General features: G+C 46.5%; 1 protein-coding gene across 1 annotated transcript in view; it reads left to right on the top strand.

The window, feature by feature from the left end:
- The first annotated feature begins 14,037 nt into the window (after positions 1–14,037).
- The window catches only part of LOC137518876 (fructose-1,6-bisphosphatase 1-like), a 57,045-nt gene continuing 48,848 nt past the window's right edge, over positions 14,038–22,234 (top strand). Inside the window, exon 1 of the mRNA XM_068237276.1 lies at positions 14,038–14,316. Within this exon, the coding sequence (XP_068093377.1) occupies positions 14,147–14,316 (170 nt within the window). The 5' untranslated portion in view covers positions 14,038–14,146. The remainder of the gene's footprint in view (positions 14,317–22,234) is intronic.

Below are 22,234 nucleotides of genomic sequence, written 5' to 3'. Positions count from 1 at the left end.
TATCCTGGGGAGCACCTACCTAATCTAACCTAATCCTGGGGGGCAGCTACCTAATCTAACCTATACTGGGGGGCACCTACCTAATCTATCCTGGGGGCAGCTACCTAATCTATCCTGGGGGGCACCTACCTAATCTAACCTAATCCTGGGGGGCAGCTACCTAATCTAACCTATACTGGGGGGCACCTACCTAATCTATCCTGGGGGGCAGCTACCTAATCTATTCTGGGGGGCAGCTACCTAATCTAACCTATACTGGGAGGCACCTACCTAATCTATCCTGGGGGCAGCTACCTAATCTAACCTATACTGGGGGGCACCTACCTAATCTATCCTGGGGGCAGCTACCTAATCTATCCTGGGGGGCAGCTACCTAATCTAACCTAATCCTGGGGGGCAGCTACCTAATCTATCCTGGGGGGCAGCTACCTAATCTAACCTAATCCTGGGGGGCAGCTACCTAATCTATCCTGGGGGGCACCTACCTATTCTAACCTAATCCTGGGGGGCAGCTATCTAATCTATCCTGGGGGGCAGCTACCTAATCTATCCTGGGGAGAAGCTACCTAATCTATCCTGGGGGGCAGCTACCTCATCTAACCTATACTGGGAGGCACCTACCTAATCTATCCTGGGGGCAGCTACCTAATCTATCCTGGGGGGCAGCTACCTAATCTAACCTATACTGGGGGGCAGCTACCTAATCTAACCTATACTAGGGGGCACCGACCTAATCTAATTTATACTGAGGGCACCTACCTATCTAACCTATACTGGGGGCACTTACTTATCTAACCTGTATTGGGGGCACCTAGCTAGCCTATACAGGTGGCAACTAAACTGGCTACCTATATTGGAGGCACCTACCTAACTAACCTATACTGGGGGCACCTACCTATCTAACCTACGCTGGGGGCAACTATTCTGGCTACCTATATTAGAGGCACCCACCTAGCTAACCTGTACTGGGGGCACCTATCTATCTAACTTATACCGGCGGCGCCTGCCTATCTCACCTATACCGGGGGCAACTATACTGGCTTACCTATGCCTGACTACCTATACTGGGGGTACCTATAGCTGGCTATAGGGATTTTGATATGTGTGTGCATCCGTCGGGTGTTGTCGGGGGAGGGGGGGCTGTTGTTGCCGGGGGGGGGGGGGGCCCACATCCAGATTCCGCATCGGGGCCCAGAGGTTTGTAGCTACGCCACTGGGTGTTGCCATTCAGCTCTTTCCCTCTCGGCTTGGTGTCGCCGTTCAGCACTTTCCCTCTCGGTCTGGTGTCGTTGTGCCGCTTGTTCCTTCTCTGCCTGTTGGTGCAGTAGGATCAGCTTTAGGCGCAGTTCAGGATCAGCCGAGTTCAGTAGCTGTAGATCAGCTTCCAGAGATGTCATCTCCGTGTTCGGTGGATCATCCAGGACATCAGCTCCACTCGCATTCTGTGGCGGGAGCGATTCCTCCTCTGGAGTGTCGTGAGCTGCATCCGCGGACGTTGAAGCACGGGCTTGCTCTGCCTCATCATGCTCCTTGAGGGCACGAACTAACTGCTCCTTAGTCTGGCCGTTCGCCATCTCGATGCCTCTGTTCTCACACAGGTTGAGGAGCATCTCTTTGTTTTGCCTTGCATAGCTGGATGCTTTCTGAGCCATCGTGTTGCAAAAAATAAAAAGAAAAAAGGGGAGGAGGGAAAGCAAAATACCAAGTATGTATCTTTGAACAAAAAAAAAACGTATATAGATTCTGCACTGAGTAGACTTCTGTAGGCTAGTTGCTTCTAGCAAGCTTCCAGCCTTTAGTACTCAGAATAGAGAGCTAAACTGCGTACTAATGTACTAAACGATCCCACCACTGCCAGCCAATTATGTCAGCAACCGGCCCGCGGCATGCCTGCGTATACGGTTCCCGACTGCAGGTTTGACCAGATCACGCGGGGAGCAGCCTTATTCGAGCTAAAACAAGGCTGGGACCCCTCAGAACACCTCTCACTGCCACCACTAGCGGTTCGCTAGACACTTCCACTCTGCTGTCGAGTCCTCAGCGCGCACTCCGCGTTTTCGTATTCGGGTCAGCTTTGCGCTTAGGCCGAATACGGGAACGCCACGCACCCACACGGTTGCAATCTTACACTGTAGTGAAGCAAAAAAACACTAACAGTCGTTCCGAACGATACTGTTAGCCACTCTGCTGTCGCTACTCGCACTGGCGTTTTTCGTACGTTGGGTCAGCTGCGCGCTTTAGGCCAACGTATGACAAACGTCCCCACACACAATGCAATTGCAATTTCATATGGTGGTGTTGCTCAAGCATGCAATTAGGCATGGACTATACACAGTTGCACTTCAATCTCTTCTAGGCTATGAGTGTTAGTTTAGCACAGCAGAAGTCAAGCTTATTAAATAACGATTTAATATTCCATAAAAAAATGTGGAACAATGCAGAACAGATTATATACAAAAGATTACATCAAATAAAATAAAAAGTTACAAAGATAAAAGTTACAAAAATACACACAAAGCGATTTTGCTTACCAAAATAAACGGGGAAATAAACGTACCAGCGTATCGATCTGGCATTGTTGCGGGAGTACGCACTTCTGGTCAGGAACCAGGTTAGTTCTAGCCGTGTGAGCTACCTCCCAAGAACTACCAGTTGTGGCTATCCTAGCTGCGGTTTTATACTGTGCGATACGCCTGGAGGCTGCAACTTCCTTAGGGAGGGGAGGAACTCGTTTTTAATTAAATCTTAGACATATTCCATTTACAGGTAAAAGTCTATACATCAAAAGATTGTGAAGTGAGGCTTTCAACTCCAGGTGAGAACTTGATTAAGGCTTCCTCCCATTATTTCCCAGCATCAAAGCTTTCCTGTCTCAGCCCTTAAAGTCTGCAGAGATTTCCAACCCCCTTCCAATAAATGTGATTTACAGGGTATCGTTTGCACCTCCACCAATAATTCAATTTCCAGTAGGCTGCCATGTACATTTCAAACCTTCGGGTGTCAGCTTCCCCCTGTCCCCAAGACTCTGGCAGGCTTGCCTTGTATAAGGGGACAATGGCTGACACCAGACTCAAAAGCCATGCCGACCAGCCTATTCTTCCTCAATTGGCAGCTAATTAGCAGTAGACACAGTTTCCCCTGCTGGACAATGGGGCAGAGGTAATGGACATCTACATACAGAATTACATTAGACTTCAGTTTACTCTGGCCAGGTGACCAATTACTCCCAAGCACAATACACATCTGAGGTTTTACCCAGCAGACAGAAACAGGACAGAAATATGTTCCGTTATTATCCCCAACATTATCAGCCTCATAACTAGCGGCTATATTCCTGACACATCATGCCCTACAACTTTATTTTTTCTGCAGCGTACCGAATAAGAGTCAGTTACACTGGGGAATAATCATTTATAAACAAGAAAAGTAATAGAGATTTTAACTTTTGGATTGCCTGATTAGCATCCTTATTACTTGCTTACCAGATAAAAATATAAAAATAAAGAATTGATTTTATGCCCGACAGTTACACTTTTTAAGAAGGTTGTCTGTCATGAACTACCACTTGGTGTTAAACCCGTTCACTGTTTAAACTTGGATAAATAATTGTCTTTTATTAATGATTTCTGGCAACTGGACAGTCTTATTCTGCTCTACATTTCACATTCAATATTAAAAAGTCAACCGTTTCAGAGATTGTCATATGGAGAACCATACACCCAATATACTCACCTATTCATAACTTAACGGCAAGAACATTAATATAAAACTATTTGTACTGTGCATGCAGCTTCTAAAGTATTGCATTGCTTATTTTAAAATGTAGAGGGTATTTGTAGGATTCATAGGTAACCATTGGAACATCTGTAGAGGTATGAAAAATTAGCTTTTAAAGATGATGTTTTCACTGCTCTAATATATGAAGATGTCAATGGGGAAATGTTCTATGCCTAAATTTTTTTGCACTAAAAGTTGTGCATTATTCTCTTTTAGAGATGGCCCGAACTTTTCGTCCAGCAAATAGTTTGCAACGAACAACGCGTGTTCGTGAAAATATGGTGTGTTTGATTCTATACATTAAAACCGAGCCAAGAATTGACCCCTCACCCCAGAGTCAGCAGACACATGGCAGCCAATCAGCTATCCCTCCCACCTGGACCAGCCCCCACCTATCAAAAAGCTAGCATAGCAGCTATTTTACACTCTGACTGTGGGTTCTGTGAAGGAGACTAGGGACAGAGCTGTACTGCTATTAGGGAAAGCGTTAGTTAGGCCTGTGTTCTGTGTCCCCAGTGGAGTTTCTTGCTGCTACAGTACCAATTCACCATCTACATAACGAAGCCTTCTAAAGCCTGTGTTTTGATCTTGTGATATTGCTGTTCAGTGTGTCTTCACAGTGCACTTTAGCTGTTTCAGACAGATGCAGTCATTGCTTAGTGCTACAGTAGTTCACCCTTCTAAGAGCTGTTTTTCTTTTTCTTGCTATTGTTATATTGCAATTCTGTGTCCAGTGCACACTTTAGCTGTTGGAGACAAGTCTGCTGGTCCTAGTAGTGTACCGACCATAACCCAATAATCCTTCACCACCACTACTGGCATCTAGTATCCACTACTGCCCCCTGTATAAGGCCTCAGTGCAGAATCAGTGTTTTTTGGCCACTTAACTGTCATTGAACTACCTCAGCCCAACCATAAGGGCTGGAAAACCGCAATCGCCTGCACATGTGCGCACAAGCACAGCAGCCACTACACACTACTACACAAAGATTGCCGCCGAGAGGACTAACATTTATGCCCTGGAGGTGTCAACTAGTAAAAACAATGATTTGCCCATCTGGCATTATCACTAAAGCTCTTTGCAGTTGTTTGCGGTGCGTTAAATGCTGCGTTTTGTCTGTCAGTGTGAACCGGGCATAACTCTTACACTACCTTATGGCCGTGTACGCACGATGGATGTTTTAAAGCATTTTATCCACCAATTTAGGAATGTACTGCGATTTCTGCCCTTTAGAGACCAAAATACGACTCTGTGGCACCTACATAATTTTTGGTGGGACTTTTGCCACGGATCCACTCCGGCATGCCCCCATCCTGGTGTTAAGCCCCTTGAAACAACTTTTCTATCACTTTTGTGGCCAGACACAGTCCCTATAGGTTCTAAAATTTGCATGCCCATTGAAGTCTATGGCAGTTCGCCAGATTCGTCTGTTCGCAAACTTTTGCAGGAAATTTGCGTTCCCAAACCGAACATTTGATGATCGCTACATCACTATTCTCTTTTACAGAAGTTGATAGCTATCAGGATGGGGTGAAGGTGCAGACACATAATGCAGCCACCCCAGGAGCACAGTCTGTGAAGCTTCTCCTAGGCTGCAGCATCTTTTGCTGTGACTGACTGCCAGTTTGGTAAGGTTGCTGCCTACTCTTGATTATACAGTGATAATATTTCTGAACAGTCTCTCTTTCTCAGTACCTGTACTGGATTTCTGCAAAGGCCACAAAGAGCTTAAAACCAGGATGGCTGCTGCACAGGGAGGTGGCTGAACATGGAAGAGGGGAAGCTGATAATGAGGACTAACACATGGAAGAGGGGAGCTGCCAACCAAAGGTCGGTACATGAAAGAGATGGGCCGCTGTACATGGATGTCAGACGCGGAAGAGAAGGTTGCTACACATGCAATCTTTGGTTGCTTTGTACTGTATATAGTAGGCAGGCTGCAGATAGAGGGAACACCAGAAGAAAGATGACATAGCGGAAGAAAGAGTGCATTTACAAGTCTGCTCAGGACAGTTCTGAATGGCCATTTTTTCACAGGCCTGACCCTCTACCAGAGCCGGATCATCCACAAGGCAATTCTAGGCAGCTGCTTAGGGCCTGGAGAGAGCCAGTGTTGCCAACCTCGGAAATACATTTTTACTGACAAAGCACAAAAAATTTACTGACAGAACACTTTTTTTACTGACATCTAATGTTATTGAAATTAAATGAAAGATATCACACATGCGCCCTTACGTGCAATAAGAGTGCAGTGGCGGACACCGGACAGGTGAAGTATTAATGCATGGCATCTGGGTGGGGGCGGGTGGGGGGATGGGGGGACTTTAATACATTTACATTTGGGGGATGCACCCAGGGATTTCCTTCACATTTGTGCTTGATTATCGGAGCACTGACCGCTGCACACCTTATCGCATGCCAACCTGAGATTTTCCAGCATGTCCGATTGATACATGCGATCGATACATGCAACCGATTTCGGCCCGAAATTGATTTGATTGTCAACTAGGCATGCTCTTGATGGCACCGATTTTTATAATATCAATAATAATTGTCTTGTCTGATGGTTAATCAGCTGCCAAGTCTATGGATGTATGGCCACCTTTTGCTAGAGCAGTGTACATTCCAGAGCGATACGTGAACTGATAAGCAGTAAGTGCTGTGATCTTCTAAGAAAGAGAGACTTTTTTTTACTGACACCACAAATTTTTCATGGACTTTACTGACAGCCCAGATTTGTTGACTTTTTTACTGACTGTGAGTAAATTTACTGATGGTTGGCAACACTGGAGAGAGCCTAGGAACCTGGTTGATGTTAGCCCCCCCACCAAATCTTACTAAAAAAGGCCATGTGACCATCAGCGCTGGGCAAAAAGTACTATCTTGCCTTGGACCTCATTTCATCTTAATCCTTTTCTGCCCTCTACAGAGGAAAGTGAATACTGTAAAATGTATGACAGAAACATACATTGCATGTATATGGATACAAACACTTTTCTAATGCTATATGCAGCCTCTCTGGGAGTCCCCATGCTCACTATACTGTTTGTGTCAATTTTTCTGTCAGTTTTTACATTCGTTTTTCCCAATTAAGGTGTGACCAGTTCCTACATCATGTGATCTGAATGTCAGCTTTTGAAGCTGCACTGCAGGCACCATTTTATGCCTGTGCAGTGGCGGGAATAGAACAATTCACCTTGCATGACCTACCACAGCCTCTATCTACTTACTCTCAGGCGTCTGTCGCTTTGGTAACAGCGCCCCCTGTGATGACGCACTACATCATTACAGGGGGGCGCTGTTACCAACAATGCAATGGACACCTGGGAGGAAGAAGATGCTGCGGTGGATCACAGAACCCGAGTTGATCTATGCCCGCCCTGCAACTATGCATAACTACCTATACTGCAGCCACCTATGCCTGGCTACCTATACTGCAACCACCTATGCCTGGCTATCTATACTGCAGCCACCTAAGCCAGGCTACCTATACTGCAGCCACCTATGCCGGGCTATCTATACTGCAATCACCTATGCCTGGCTATCTATACTGCAGCCACCTATCCCTGGCTACCTATACTGCAACCACCTATGCCTGGCTATCTATACTGCAGCCACCTATGCCTGGCTACCTATGCTGCAGCCACCTATGCCTGGCTACCTATGCTGCAGCCACCTATGCCTGGCTATCTATACTGCAATCACCTATGCCTGGCTATCTATACTGCAGCCACCTATACTGCAACCACCTATGCCTGGCTATCTATACTGCGGCCACCTATGCCTGGCTATCTATACTGCGGCTACCTATGCCTGGCTATCTATACTGTGGCTACCTATGCCTAGCTACCTATACGCTACAGTGGATCACAGAAGGTGAGTTGTTCTGTGCCTGCTCTGCAACTATGCATAGCTACCTATACTGCAGCCACCTATGCCTGGCTACCTATATTGCATTCACCTATGCCTGGCTACCTATACTGCAGCCACCTATGCCTGGCTATCTATACTGCAGGCACCTATGCCTGGCTATCTATACTGTGGCCACCTATGCCTAGCTACCTATATGCTGCGGTGGATCACAGGTGAGTTGTTCTATGCCCGCTCTGCAACTATGCATAGCTACCTATACTGCAGCCACCTATGCCTGGCTAAGTATATTGCAGTCACCTATGCCTGGCTACCTATACTGCAGCCACCTATGCCTGGCTACCTATACTGCAGCCACCTATGCCTGGCTACCTATACTGCAGCCACCTATGCCTGGCTACCTATACTGAAGCCACCTATGCCTGGCTATCTATACTGCGGCCACTTATGCCTGGCAACCTACACTGCAGGCACCTGTGCCTGGCTACCTATACTGCAGGCACCTATGCCTGGCTACCTATACTGAAGCCACCTATGCCTGGCTATCTATACTGCGGCCACTTATGCCTGGCAACCTACACTGCAGGCACCTGTGCCTGGCTACCTATACTGCAGGCACCTATGCCTGGCTACCTATACTGAAGCCACCTATGCCTGGCTACCTATACTGCAGCCACCTATGCCTGGCTACCTATACTGCAGGCACCTATGCATGGCTACCTATACTGAAGCCACCTATGCCTGGCTATCTATACTGCGGCCACTTATGCCTGGCAACCTATACTGCAGGCACCTGTGCCTGGCTACCTATACTGCAGGCACCTATGCCTGGCTACCTATACTGAAGCCACCTATGCCTGGCTATCTATACTGCGGCCACTTATGCCTGGCAACCTATACTGCAGCCAGCTATACTGGGGGCACCTATGCCTGGCCACCTATACTGAAGGCACGTATAACTGGCTACCTATACTGGAGGGACCTGGCTAACCTATACTGTGGGCACCTATACCTGGCTAACCTATACTGCGGGCACCTATACCTAGATCCACGGGGGGGGGGGGCACAATTTTTACACCCTCGCCATGTGTGAAATTTAGCCTAGAAACTGCCCTGCTGCTAATCGGTTATTGGACATGAGATTCAAATCATACTTTACACCTTGCATGCTACCTGTACTTACCAAATAAATAGCTCATATCAACAGTCTGATTTGAAGTTCCTTATTCTATTACTATATATGGTAAATAGAGTGATATTATTGCACCTTAATGGTATTGGTAACTATGTCAATGGTATTGTGCAAGTTACACCTTTACTACTCCTGTCTGGTGACAACAGGTAAACCTGCTGAACAAGCTTCTTTCCAAAGTGTTTGCTCCTTATCACTGTCAAAGCTTCACAGGCAAACGAAAACAAGGCAATCTGTGGATTCCATACCTGTTTACCAATATTTTTTTATGTGCAAGGGGTGACTACAATATAAAACAATGTAAAATAATCATTTCTGCAATACATTTAATTGTGTGTATTACAAATAACATTTCTGTACCTTATAAATGATCATTATGTAAAAAGTGCTTATGTCAAGAAATTCCAATGGCAAATGCTTTCCTAGTTCTGGGCAAGTACTCAATTATTATTATTTAGTATTTATATAGCGCTGCTGACATCTTCCACAGCGCTGTACAGAGTAAATATAGTCTTGTCACTAGCTGTCCCTCGGAGGAGCTAACAATACAATAATACAATACAATACAATAACATTTCTATAGCGCTTTTCTCCCATAGGACTCCCTGCCATAGTCTTATGTCTATGTATGTATTGTGTAGTGTATGTATTGTAGTCTACCACAGCAAACATTTCCAGAGCTACAGGCTGTGTGTTTTCCACCCTCTTGCAGCCTGTACAGCTTGATGATGGGGACCCAAACAGCACCAACCCTCTGCTGAGCCCTTTGCTAGGTCCTATATGGGGGCTGCTTTAGGTCACATTACCACATTTTAAAAACTGAATTTTAAGCTGCAGAGATGGTTTCCTGAAAGAAAGAGGCGGCACACCAATGGCTGCAAAACGTTGCTTGTATAACACCTGATGAAGGACCTGTGTGTTCCGTAACATGTAGTGTCACTGTTCCGCAGGATATGCATATAGAAAAGGTCAGTAGTTGAAGATGGGGGTTGTAAAGATGTAGTCTTTACATCTCCTGGCCGAAAGATGTAAAGGCATTCAAGTAAACCAAGCACCATTTTTAGCACCCAGGGCAGCTCTATAGCACTTTAAAAATGCATGTCAACAATGTGACCTGTTATTAAAAAAAATATTAATTTTATTTATTTTTACATTTGAAGATTAAGCACAGGCCATTAATACCCTATTTCCTCCTACTTCCATGGCCAGGCTGTCCAGCAGAGGTTTGGGTAGATAAGGACTACTAATTATTTTATTGCACACATTACTAGAGAGAAAACAAAAACCTTTTGATCAGCAGGGAGTGTGTGTAGGTTGCACACAGTAATAATAATAATAATCGGAACATTTATATAGCGCTTTTCTCCTGTCGGACTCAAAGCGCTCAAGAGCTGCAGCCACTGGGACGCACTCAAGAGGCCACCCTGCAGTGTTAGGGAGTCTTGCCTTGAACTCCATACTGAATAGGTACTTACCCTAGCCAGGATTCAAACCCTGGTCTGCCATATCAAAGGCGGTGCCCTTAACCAGTACACTGTCCAGCCACATATACACAGTGCTTCAAAGACTGTAGAGAAGCCACATATGCTATCTTCACACCTGAATAAATAATAGCCAGCCAGAAGGGGAGGTGGCAGCTCCTACAGCTATTAGAAGCCAGGCAAAAAAGTGTTTGATTCCCTTTAAATTGAACCTTAACTGAGAGGGATATGGATGTTTCCTTTTAAACAATACCAGTTGCCTGGCAATCCTGCTGATCTTTTTGGATGCAGTAGTGGCTGAATCACACACCTGAAACAAGCATGCAGCTAATCCAGTCTGACTTCAGTCAGAGCACCTGATCTGCATGCTTGTTGAGGGGCTGTGACTAAAAGTATTAGAGACACAGGATCAGTAGGAGAGTCAGGCAACTGGTGTTATTTTAAAAGGAAAAATCCCAATCCTTCTCAGTTTAGGGCCCGTTTCCACTAGGGCGGTTTCGGCGGCGATTCTGCAGAGTTTCCCCGCACATGATTTGCACGGGGAAACTCTGCCATAGGGGATGACGGGGCCGCGGCAAAATCGCTTGCGGGAGCGATTCGCCCGAAACCTCCCGCAGAATTCGCCACGGAGGCTGCGAATCCCATAGCCGTGCATGGCACGGCTCATGGGATTCACCTGCGATCCCGCCCACCTGCTAAGTGCGGCGTGCGTCTGCTAGACGCACGCCGCACTAGTGGAGACGAGCCCTTAGGTTCCCTTTAAAGACTTCATCTCCAGGCATGCATCTGCTCCCTTTCAACACAAAATAAAACTGAGATTCCAGGGAAATCTCAGTTTGAAATTTTTTAGTTCAAGTTTGCTTTAAAATATCTGTGCTGATTGCATCTACCGTGAACACCCGGAATGGCAGTCAATGGCAGTCTATGTTCAGGATCTTTTTGACTCAAGGTACCTTAGATCTGTATACTGTAGCATCATACAATAAATGGCATCCTGAGGAATGAAAATGATGTAGATGTACTGCAGCAGCACCTTAAGAGCTCAGCAAGGTAGCGTAGTGTAAAAGGGTTCCCTACATTGCCATTATTTTGCAGATGTATCTGTGCATTGAGAATCACAAATGCAGAAACTGTACATAGTGGAAAAAGGGACTAAGTAAAATTAAATGTCTGACTTCAAGTGTTGCTTATAAAAGGGGTTCCTTACCCTAATACCAGCTCCATTGGTTTATAACATTGGAGGTCTTTGGCAAAAGGGAGTGACTCCCCATCCCCTATTAACTCCACCATTTCTCTAACCAGCACTCATCTTAATTTGTGCTGCATAAACTGAGAGGAAGGATGTGCTGCAGAGAAGAGGGCTGTGCAGCAGAGACAAATAAAGATGTGCTGCAGGGGCAGAGGAGAAGAATGTGCTGCAGAGACAGAGAAGAGGTCTGTTTTGCAGAGAAAAAAGAAGAATGTGCTGCAGGGAAAGATAAGAAAGATGTGCTGCAGGAGGACTGTGTTGCAGAGATGTGCTGCACAAATGTACAGGTAATTGTGCATACACATGTCCAATTTTTATTGGCCAGTGATTGGCCAATTTTTCCACTTCCATTTAGTATGAAGGCCAACAGACCTTTAATACTATAAGCAGATTGTGTAGGTAAGCTGTTATGGCAGAGCCCCTCCCACATCCATATCCCATCCCCTCCTCTGACAGGTAGTTCCAAGAGGGAGGAGTTTCTCCATATAAGAGAGATGACAGCTTGAGAACTGTGCTGACCTTACCATCCAGCAGCCCGGGGACCACTTACCTACACTCACAGCCATGACGGAACAAGCCCCCTTTGACACTAATGTCATCACCATGACCCGACAGGTGATGGAAGAGGGAATCAAAGCCAAAGGCACGGGGGAGCTCACCCAGTTGCTTAGCTCTCTTTGCACTGCCATCAAAGCCATCTCCTCTGCTGTGCGCAAAGCTGGCCTTGCCAACCTGTGAGTACTGTGCAAACATGTCAGCTGCACCCCTCTGCTTGGCTGTCATACTGTGTTTTAGTGACAAGATATGTTAAGGATTAGGACAATCTTCACTTTCCTCCTCTTCTTTATTGGTCCTATACCATTTTCTCTGGAGTATTTTCTCAGATTGTTTCTTATCTCACCTTTTTTACATTTTGCAAATAGCAAGGTAAAAAGTATTATGAATTTGGAAGAACAGTGATATCAATATTACGTAAATTGGGGCAGCTTATTTTGAATATGGTTGTCTTGCATTGGGTTGAAAAGATTTTATTTTCAAAAATATCCACTAGGAGAACTTTTAAGGTAGGGTTTGTAGTGGTGCAAGACAGTACTTTTTCTTTTAGCAGCCTGCTTCTTTAAGCCTCTTTTACATGGAAGGCTGAACTGTGCGTTTGTCTGTTTAACAAAGCAACATGTGCTGCAGGGACAGAGAATGTTGTGCTGCAGGGGCAAGGAAGGATGTGTTGCAGGCACAGAGAAAGTTGTGCTGCAGGAACAGAGAAGAATGTGCTGCAGGGGCAGGGAAGGATGTGCTGCAGGGACAGGGAAGGATGAGCTGCAGAGACAGAGAAGGATGTGCTACAGGGAAGGAGAAGGATGTGCTACAGGGAAAGAGGATGTGTAGCTGAGGTATGAAAGAAGGATGTGCTGCAGGGACAGAGAAGGATGTGCTGCAGGCACAGAGAAGGATGTGCTGCAGGGACAGAGAAGGATGAGCTGCAGGGACAGGGAAAGATGAGCTGCAGAGACAGAGAAGGATGTGCTGCACGAACAGAGAAGGATGTGCTGCAGGCACAGAGAAGGATGTTCTGCAGGCACAGGGAAGGATGTGCTGCAGGCACAGAGAAGGATGTGCTGCAGGCACAGAGAAGGATGTGCTGCAGGGACAGAGAAGGATGTGCTGCAGGGACAGAGAAAGATGTGCTGCAGTGAAAGAGAAGGATGTGCTGCAGTGAAAGAGAAGGATGTGCTGCAGAGAAGGATGAGCTGCAAGAGACACAGAACAGGATGTGTTGCAGAGGTAGAAAAGAAAGATGTGCTGCAGAGAATGATGTGCTGCAGGGACACAAAAGAATATGCTGCAAGGATAGAGGGGAAGGATGGTCTGCAGGGACAGAGAAGGATGTGCTGCAGAAAAGGAGAGGGAAGTATGCTGCGCAGTGCTGAAGGAGGAATGTTGTACACCAGGGAAGAGCAGGAATGTGCTGAGGACGAAGAGTAGTAACCCTTTTGCTGTCTCCAGTCCAGTCAGACCACTTCTTCTTCCAGGTATTTACTGTTCATTTGCTTCTCCTCCTCAGAGAAATGCACAAGCCCTTCCACCGCACAGAAAGTAAAAATGATATTCACAAAATGAGATCCTGAATCCCTCCTGCTGAGACCGCCCCCTCTTCAGTGAAGGCGAAGTGTAGTCTCAGTGCAAACAGCACACATCTGCACAGTCGTCGCCTTTTCTGTTTATGCAGCCAACTCTGGCTTCATCAGTGGACTTTACCCACATGTACAGCGTTAGGGGGATGGGTAAGAACACTACACAATATACTTCCTTTTCCACCCCTTGGGCTGAGCTACTCGCTGGTGGAAACGAGTGTAGAAAATTGTGAAAAGTTTAGCAGAAGCGTGTAGTGATTGGAGCAGAGTTACAGCCTCTCCCACACCCACATCGCATCCCCTCCTCTGACTGGCAGTTCCGGGAGGGAGGAGTGTCTCCATATAAGAGAGGTGACAGCTCGGGGACTGTGCTGACCTGACCATCCAGCAGCCCGGGGACCACTTACCTACACTCACCTGTGTGCGCCCTCAGCACTCACAGCCATGACGGACCAAGCCTCCTTTGACACTAATGTCATCACCATGACCCGACTGGTGATGGAAGAGGGGATCAAAGCCAAAGGCACGGGGGAGCTCACCCAGCTGCTTAATTCTCTTTGCACTGCCATCAAAGCCATCTCCTCTGCTGTGCGCAAAGCTGGCCTTGCCAACCTGTGAGTACTGTGCAAACATGTCGGCTGCACCTCTCTGCTTGTTGGCTGTCGTTCTGTTCTTCAGTTATTCAGGACAAACTTCACTTTCTTCCTTCTTCACAGATCCTATAAACTTTTTCTCCTCAGTATTCTGTCACATGATGATTTGTTAACTTTTCTACATACAGTATTTAGGAAAAAGCAAGATGGAACCCCCTTATAAATTAGGTAAGGAAAGTAATAATTATAGGACAGCTGAAAGCAAGAAGGATATGGAGGCTTACATATTTCTTTCCTTTTACAATACCAGTTGCCAGACTATCCTGCTGATCTTCTGCCTCTCATATTTTAGCCATAGACCCTGAACAAGCATGCAGCAGATCAAGTGTTTTTGACATTATTGTCGGATCTGATAAGATTAGCTGCATGCTTGCTCCTGGTGTTATGTAGACACTACTGCACCTATATAGATCAGCAGGGCTGCCAGGCAACTAGTATTGTTTAAAAGAAAATAAATATGGCCGCTTCCATATCCCTCTCGCTTCAGTTGTCCTTTAAAGTGGGGACTTTTAATCTGTATTTTCTTGCAGTGAGTTGAAAAGTTATCTGACAGTTTGCAAGATTATCCCATTTGAAAACTCACTACTGAATTTACACTTTACCCATTGCATTGGCCAATAATGCTGCATGTCAAGTCACTGCCCATACAATTCTATGGGCCAATTCACATTTCTGCACTGTAACAGATCGCGTTATTCTAGCTCACTGCAAGCATGCTTTGAATTAACATGTACGGTATACAGGGCAGCCATCGGGGGGGGACAACTGACACTGCAGTGAGGGACCCAGGGCTTCTGGGGGCCCTGGGCCCACCCCCAAAGTGCTAGAAGGGCCGCATGTGCTGGGCTAATGTGGCTCACTAACCAGCACACCACGTTCACGCACTGAGAGAAGAGTGACATTAGTGGTTGAACATGGGGAGCAGATGAGTGAGCCCGCTACAGCAGACTTTCTATACTGGGGCACCATCTATAGCTGGCTACAGGCTTCCTATACTGGGCCTCCACTTATACCTGGCTACCTATACTGGGGCTGGAACCACCTATACCTAGCTACCTATACTGGGGCACCACCTATACCTGGCTACCTATAATGGGGCACCACCTATACTTGGCTAGTTATACTGGGCGCCTATAGCTTGCTACCAATACTAGGGGCACCTGTACGTGGCTAACCTATACTGGTGCACCACCCATACCAGGATACCTGTACTGGGGGCAACTATACCAGGCTATCTATACCGGGGCACCACCTATAGTTGAATACCTATACTGGGGGTACCTGTATCTTGCTGGCCTATACTGGGGCACCAGCTATACCAGGCTACCTATACTGGGGGCATCTACACCAGGCTACCTATACTGGGGCACCACCTATAATTGGCTGCTTATACTGGGGGAAACATATACCTTGCGAAATTACTGTAAATTGAGACAGACCGGGCACTGTCACTTTGAATGCTTTATTCCTCTATAGCCATGCAAATGGAATATCTTCACATAGATGGTACAACATGTCTGCCATACAAAAACATAACGATCAAACCTTGATGTTACTGGTGCTGGGGATAGTGGTGACCAGGGAAGAAATGGACGGCACAACAGCCGTTTCACGCCCGACTGGCGCTTGCTCACATGTGTGTCCTGGATACCTTGCTACCTATACTGGGGACACCTATGCCTGGATACCTATACTGGGGGCACCTATACCTGGTTAGGGCAGGGGGACAAGCTGAGACAGAAGGAGAAAAGAGGTAACACAGGGGGATAAAAGAGGCACGGGGGGAACAGAGGTGGACAAAAGAGGCACAGGGAGAAAATAGATGAGATGGGAACATGAGGTCACACAGAGGGACACAAAAGTGGCACAAACTGAGGTGAGACAAAGAGGGGACAAAAGAGGCACAGGAAGAAAATAATGGGACAAAAGATAAGGGATAAAGGATAAGAACGGACCTACAAGTCCCTATCTCATTTGTTAACCGGGGTCTACCTGTATTTTGCTAGTATTTGGCTCCACCCACAACATGCCATGGTCACGCCCACTTTTTGCCGCATCACGCTGTGCATGCCGCTTTCTTCAGTGTCGGAGCCATGCACATTTTTCACCTCAGCGCACTTCGTGCATGGACACGGAGGTGGGGTGGCTAGTGGGCAGGCACAGCAACCAGTGGGTGGGCCCAGGGAGGGGGTGCCCAGGCCTGATGATGTGTGAGGGGCCCCAAAATTTCTGATGGCGGCCCTGACGGTACACAGTGTGTTTATTGCCGTTTTACGCACATTATAACATGTTCATGTAAGAAACGAGGCAGCTGCGGCGAACAGCACCGCCGCAGCAGCTGCCTCCATGCGGCCATCCGTCCCTTCGGCGTCCAGGACGCCAAGGACGGAACGTCCTCCCGTGCAGGGGGCTGCCATAGCGCGTGGGCGCGCGCATAGACGAGACCGTTATGCGGGGAGGAAGCCCGTCAGCTGACCTGCTGGTCGGCTGACGTCAGGGGAGACCCACGGCGCCCAGAATTGGCTGATGAGACGGGGGCGTGCCAGTGAGGTCTCCACTGCTTCATAAGCCTCCGGGCTGCATTGCTACTTTGTCTGTTGTCGTGAATGCTTGCGTGTCAGCGCTCAGACCTTAGGCTAGTTCCCTGGTGTGATGCTACGGATTTCACACCAAGACTAGGAGATTGTTATCTGTTTATTGTTATTTGTTTAGACTAGTTCCCTGGTGTTGATGCTAAGGACTTCACACCAAGACTAGGAAGGATATTGCTTACTGTTTGATCTCCTGTGTATGACTCTTAGCTATTCCCTCTGACTCTGATCCTGCCTTCTGATCCTTTACCTTCGCCTATCTGCCTACCTGTTGCTGAACCTCTGCCTGATTACCGTTTACTCTCTTGTCTCACGATTTGGTACCGATACTTACCTTTCTGTTGCTGAACCTTGCCTGTCTGACCATTCTACTCGCCAGTGGGCCCTCGCCACTGGTGAGGTGTTACTTCGCCATCTCCGCTGGTTCAGCAACTCTGTTAGGCTATAGTTTAGCCTTAATTACCTGCAGTATAGTTTGAATCACCCACTCCTCGGGAGATTCAGCCTCTTCAGTTTTGTCTCTCCAGCTTGCTGGAGGTTATACGTTGGTACACGCTAAGTGTACTGTTTATACCTCACCAGCCCCTCTGGTGAGGTCTCATTAACCATTAAAGTTACGGTTGCACCCAAACACTTACACTTTATTAGGTGTCCAGAGGTTAGCCATACTTGTACTATTGGTGATTCTGCAGATCACTAATAATCAGGTATACATCTGTATTGTTGGTGATACTGCAGATCATCAATAATCAGATACTCTCTGTGTGCTGACACCAACCGTTACAGTTCATTATGCAATGCACACAGTGTGAATCCAGCCTTCAGGCATGCTCAAATCCGTATTCGGGAGACATCCGGATAGTTGTATCCGGATATCTTCCAGTAAAGCTGTGCGGGGGGGAGGGTTGGGGGGGGGGGCAATCTTACCTGCTTGACGTCTTCTTCAGTCCATCCCTGGCACCTCCCACGATGTACTCCAAGCGGCGGTCACGTAACTACAAACACTTCCTCCTTCCGGGTTGAAGGAGGAAGTGTTTGTAGTCACGTGACCGGCGCATGGAATGCATCGTGGGAGGCGCCAGGGACGGACCGAAGAAGACGTCATGCAGGTAAGATTGACCCACCTGCCCCGCACAGCTTTACTGGGAGATATCCGGATACAACTATCCGGATGTCTCCCGAATATTGAGTTGAGCAAGCCTGCCAGCCTTATTTGGGAAGTTTACTGAATCGGGCTGAAACACAGTCCTGATTTTTTGTTTTTTAGCAGCATAGTTCTTTTAGGCCTTGTTCACATTATCAAACAGAGATGGCTGTGCGATTGGAACACAACACGTACGATCGCACTCCACCTGCGTTTGCATGCGTTGTGTGGCTGATTCTCATTCACTGTAGTGAATGGGACAGCCATGCATTTGGGCAAAAAATGCAGGCAGCATGCGTTCGCAGACCGCACTAGTCCGCAATGCATGCGGTGTGAACATCAGACAGTGCATGTCTGCCTCCTGCACGCGTTGCTGAAATACGGATGGCAGCGCTTGTAATGTGAACAAGGCCTTAGGTCCCTCTCACACTGAACTGTGTGCTTGCCTGATCACCAGTTTGGCTGCCAGTCCCCTGGAGCCTTCTGGCTGATATTTACGCAGCGGATTGTCAGCGCTTGTAACCCCAAGCATGTAATTGTTTGACTCATTATGACAACAAGAAATCGCAACATGTCACACTTCTCCACCACTCATGCAGAGTGCTAGCAAGCACCCAGCTAGTGCATGAGAGAAACTGACATGCAGCGAATCCACTGCCTTCTGTCCCGATTTAAAAAGAGGGCTATAGGGCTGGGACCCACTTGGGCGTTTTGGCAGCGTTTTGGGATCGCCAACAGTTACAGGCGGTTCCCAAAAGTGAGCAGTGGGGAACTCATAAGTGCGATTGGGATTAGGTGTAATTGTAATCGCAGGACATGCAGCATTTTGAGTGTGTTTGTGCTCAATGCGGTGTAGTAGCGCTGCAAAATCGCTTTAAAAAGCGATTTTGCAGCAATTTGGAGGTTAGTGATTGTACATTTAAATAAAGTTATTAATACTTACCGGCTTCCATCTGTAACCATGCCCTCTAGCAGAAGAGGTCACAGGTGCTTCTCTTATTGGTCCTAGAGAAGCACCTATGATTTCTTCCTTTAGGGGGTGGGACAGCAAACAGAAGCCGGACATCCAACACCCGGTAAGTATAATAAAGTTTATTTAAAGAAAAAAAATGCAAACAGCTAATTTTACTAAGAAATCGCTAATTTCTTTAGGAATTTTTAAGCCCTGCAATGATTCCTAGTGGGTCCCAGCCCTTACAGTCTGTCTCTGCAGCACATTCTTCCTCTTTAAAGGAATACTATCGATACCCAAGTGTTCTAAAATGTCAGTGTGCAAATAATGTCTAAGTAGCTGTGTAAACATTTTCCTACTTTTCATGTTAAATATCAGAGGCAAAAACTGTAATTTATTGAGGGTAGGATTTAGCTATATTGGGACAAATCAATTGCAGAAGGGGTGTCTGCTTCAATGCACAGCCAGAGTTGCATATCAGACTACAGAAAGCAAATATCAAACATATCAAACTCTGAAAGCAAAAACAGTATGAAAAGCTGTGACAATTAGTTACATTTCCTCTGCTCTCTTCAGACACTTCAGTCAGAAACACAGGACACAGGAGCTGCAGCTGTTGGGAGCTCTCTTCTCTGTCGCACATTGAGCTACACATAGAGTTAACTGATCAAGTGTGAGGGGAATTTCCCCTCTCCTCATGGATAAGTCAGCCTTCAGTTTTGTCAGTAAACTTTGAAAGTATTTTGCTAACAGTAAACAAAGAAGTTGCTACTAAAATGTATACACCAGTACTTAGCAGCACTTCCCAAATAATTCCTGTGTCAATTGAAAAAAATATGTGAATCGATAGTATTCCTTTAAGACACAGTGCACACCAAAAACCTCTAGCAGATCTGCAAAACGCTAGAGGTTTTTGAAGCAGATTTCAGAGCGATTCTAGGCATGTTTAGAGACTTTTTCTAAACATGCCTACCATTTTTTGGAGCGTTTTTGTGTAGCAGATTTCAAATATTGTTACAGTAAAGCTGTTAGTGAACATTTCTGTAATAAAAACGCCTGGAAAACCGCTCTGATCTAGCGTTTTTCAGAGCGGTTTTCCACTTTCCTATACTTTAATATTGAGGCAGAAACGCCTCAGAAATCTAAAAAATGCTGAAGCCTGCGTTTGTGGAAAAAAACGACCCGCTCTGGTGTGCACCATCCCATTCATTTTCATTAGCCAAGCGGTTTTCCCCCTGCAAGCGTTTTAAAAAACGCTCCAGAACCGCTCTGGTGTGCACCAGCCCTTAGAAACATGTCCCCCATATGCAGCACATTCTTTCTTGCACTCTGTTTCCATAGCATAGTCTTGCTCGGAAGAATATCCCTTCTATCCCTCTCTATGACCTTTATTGAAGATTTATACCATGAGAATATTGTTTTTATTTTTATCTAAAAAATATATTTTTTGTCACCTGAAAATTGAAAAAAATACAAAAAAGTAGATAAAGTAGTTCTTTCAAATTTAAAGGACTTCCGAGGCGAATAAAGCATTGCAGTTTTACTTACCTGGGGCTTCTTTCAGCCCCTCAAAGTCACCTGCGTCCCTCGCCGCTGCTCCGGTCTTCGCTGATCCTAAGTGGCTGGCTGGCAGCTGGGCACCGGAGAGGCCTGGAGGCGTGACGAGAGACCCAAATGACTTCTAGGGGCTGGAAAAAGCCCCGGGTAAGTAACACTGCAGTGCTTTATTCGCCTCAGAAGTCCTTTAAAAGAAAAATAAAATGTGAAAACTTCTCCTGTGAGCAAACTAATTTATATTAGTTTATAAATTGGCTTCAGGATTGCTATAAAGTGGACCTGAACTCTTGCACAGGACAGAAGGAAAACAGAGTGGAATGCACCCTGTATATATTTGGGGAGTTTAGCCTGTCTAATTCCCCCTCATTTGTGACTAACCACATAAGTTGTAATTGTAGTACAGAGGATGAGAAAGACAGCCAGACAATGAGCATCGTTTAAAAACAGAAAAAATATGGCAGCCTCCATATGTCTCTTACTTCATGTACGCTTTAAAGGAAACCTAAAGTCAATTAAAAGATGTCAGTTTAACTTACCTGGGGCTTCTTCCAGCCCCCTGTAGTCCTCCTGGTCCCTCGTCGTCATTCAGCGCTGCGCCGATAAACAGGAGTGCCCTTCTAACAGCAGCATGCCCCAGGCCATGTGCCTCCTGATCGCTCATTCGTGGCCCGGAGCATTCTGCGCTTGCACTACCCTTTAATCAAATAAATGCCTAGAACAGAATTCCCAGTATCACTGAGGACAGTTTTACATTTGAGTTTAGCGGTTCGACCGCATCACACCGCAAAAACTAGCCATCATATGACCCTGTATCACTGTGTGGCAACAGGGCCATGTGCATTGCACCGCTCCCCGCTCAGTGACATATTCCCTGCTGGGCATTGGGCTCCCATTTTTTTACACGTACAGCGTCGCCCATAGACTTCTATTACCCCAGCACCGCGCATTAGGCATGGCACTTGTGGTAACACGCTGCAGGCTGTGTGTTGGGATTTCGGCAGATTGCATATTTCAAGCGCATCATGACGCAATGCCGGCGCACCAAGACGCAAAGTTGGAATGGCCCCATTGACTTGCATTGCCGTTGCGTCAGCCTGAAGTAAAATAGTAACGCAATGCACGATTGCAATGCAAGTGTAAAAGGGACCTGAAAGAATTGAAACTGCTGAGAAAAGAATGTTCCCTTCAGGCTGTCTCACAATGTGTTTGTTCTGTTCCATCACAATGAACAATGTCATCATGTGATGGAATGATATTCCTATGGTGCTTTCAACAGATGAATGCACAGCATCCTGTTTGTTTATCAGGCAACATGCGCAATTACAGTGGCAGTGAAGCATACTTTCATTGAACTGTATACTTCACTATGTAGTTGCACTGCACTAATGCGCGGTGCAACTTTTTTGGCACTGCTGCGTTGCAATGGTATTGCAACACAACATGCACAGTGTAATAGGACCTGGCAAGGAAATGAGCAGTGCTACTTAAAAACAGACAAGTGCCTAGTTGCAAAAGAGTGCAAGCCCCACTTGTGGGATATAATACACACCGAGCATACACATGACCTGTCTACCACTGGAGGATGTTGGTTTCCTGTAACAGCTTGTATGCAACCTATTAAGTACTCGTCCCTCC

Source organism: Hyperolius riggenbachi, chromosome 1 (genome assembly GCF_040937935.1).
Source record: "Hyperolius riggenbachi isolate aHypRig1 chromosome 1, aHypRig1.pri, whole genome shotgun sequence".
In the NCBI taxonomy this organism is placed as follows: Eukaryota; Metazoa; Chordata; class Amphibia; order Anura; family Hyperoliidae; genus Hyperolius; species Hyperolius riggenbachi.
The sequence above is the reverse complement of the archived record's forward strand: the minus strand, read 5'-3'. Positions and strand labels throughout refer to the sequence as shown.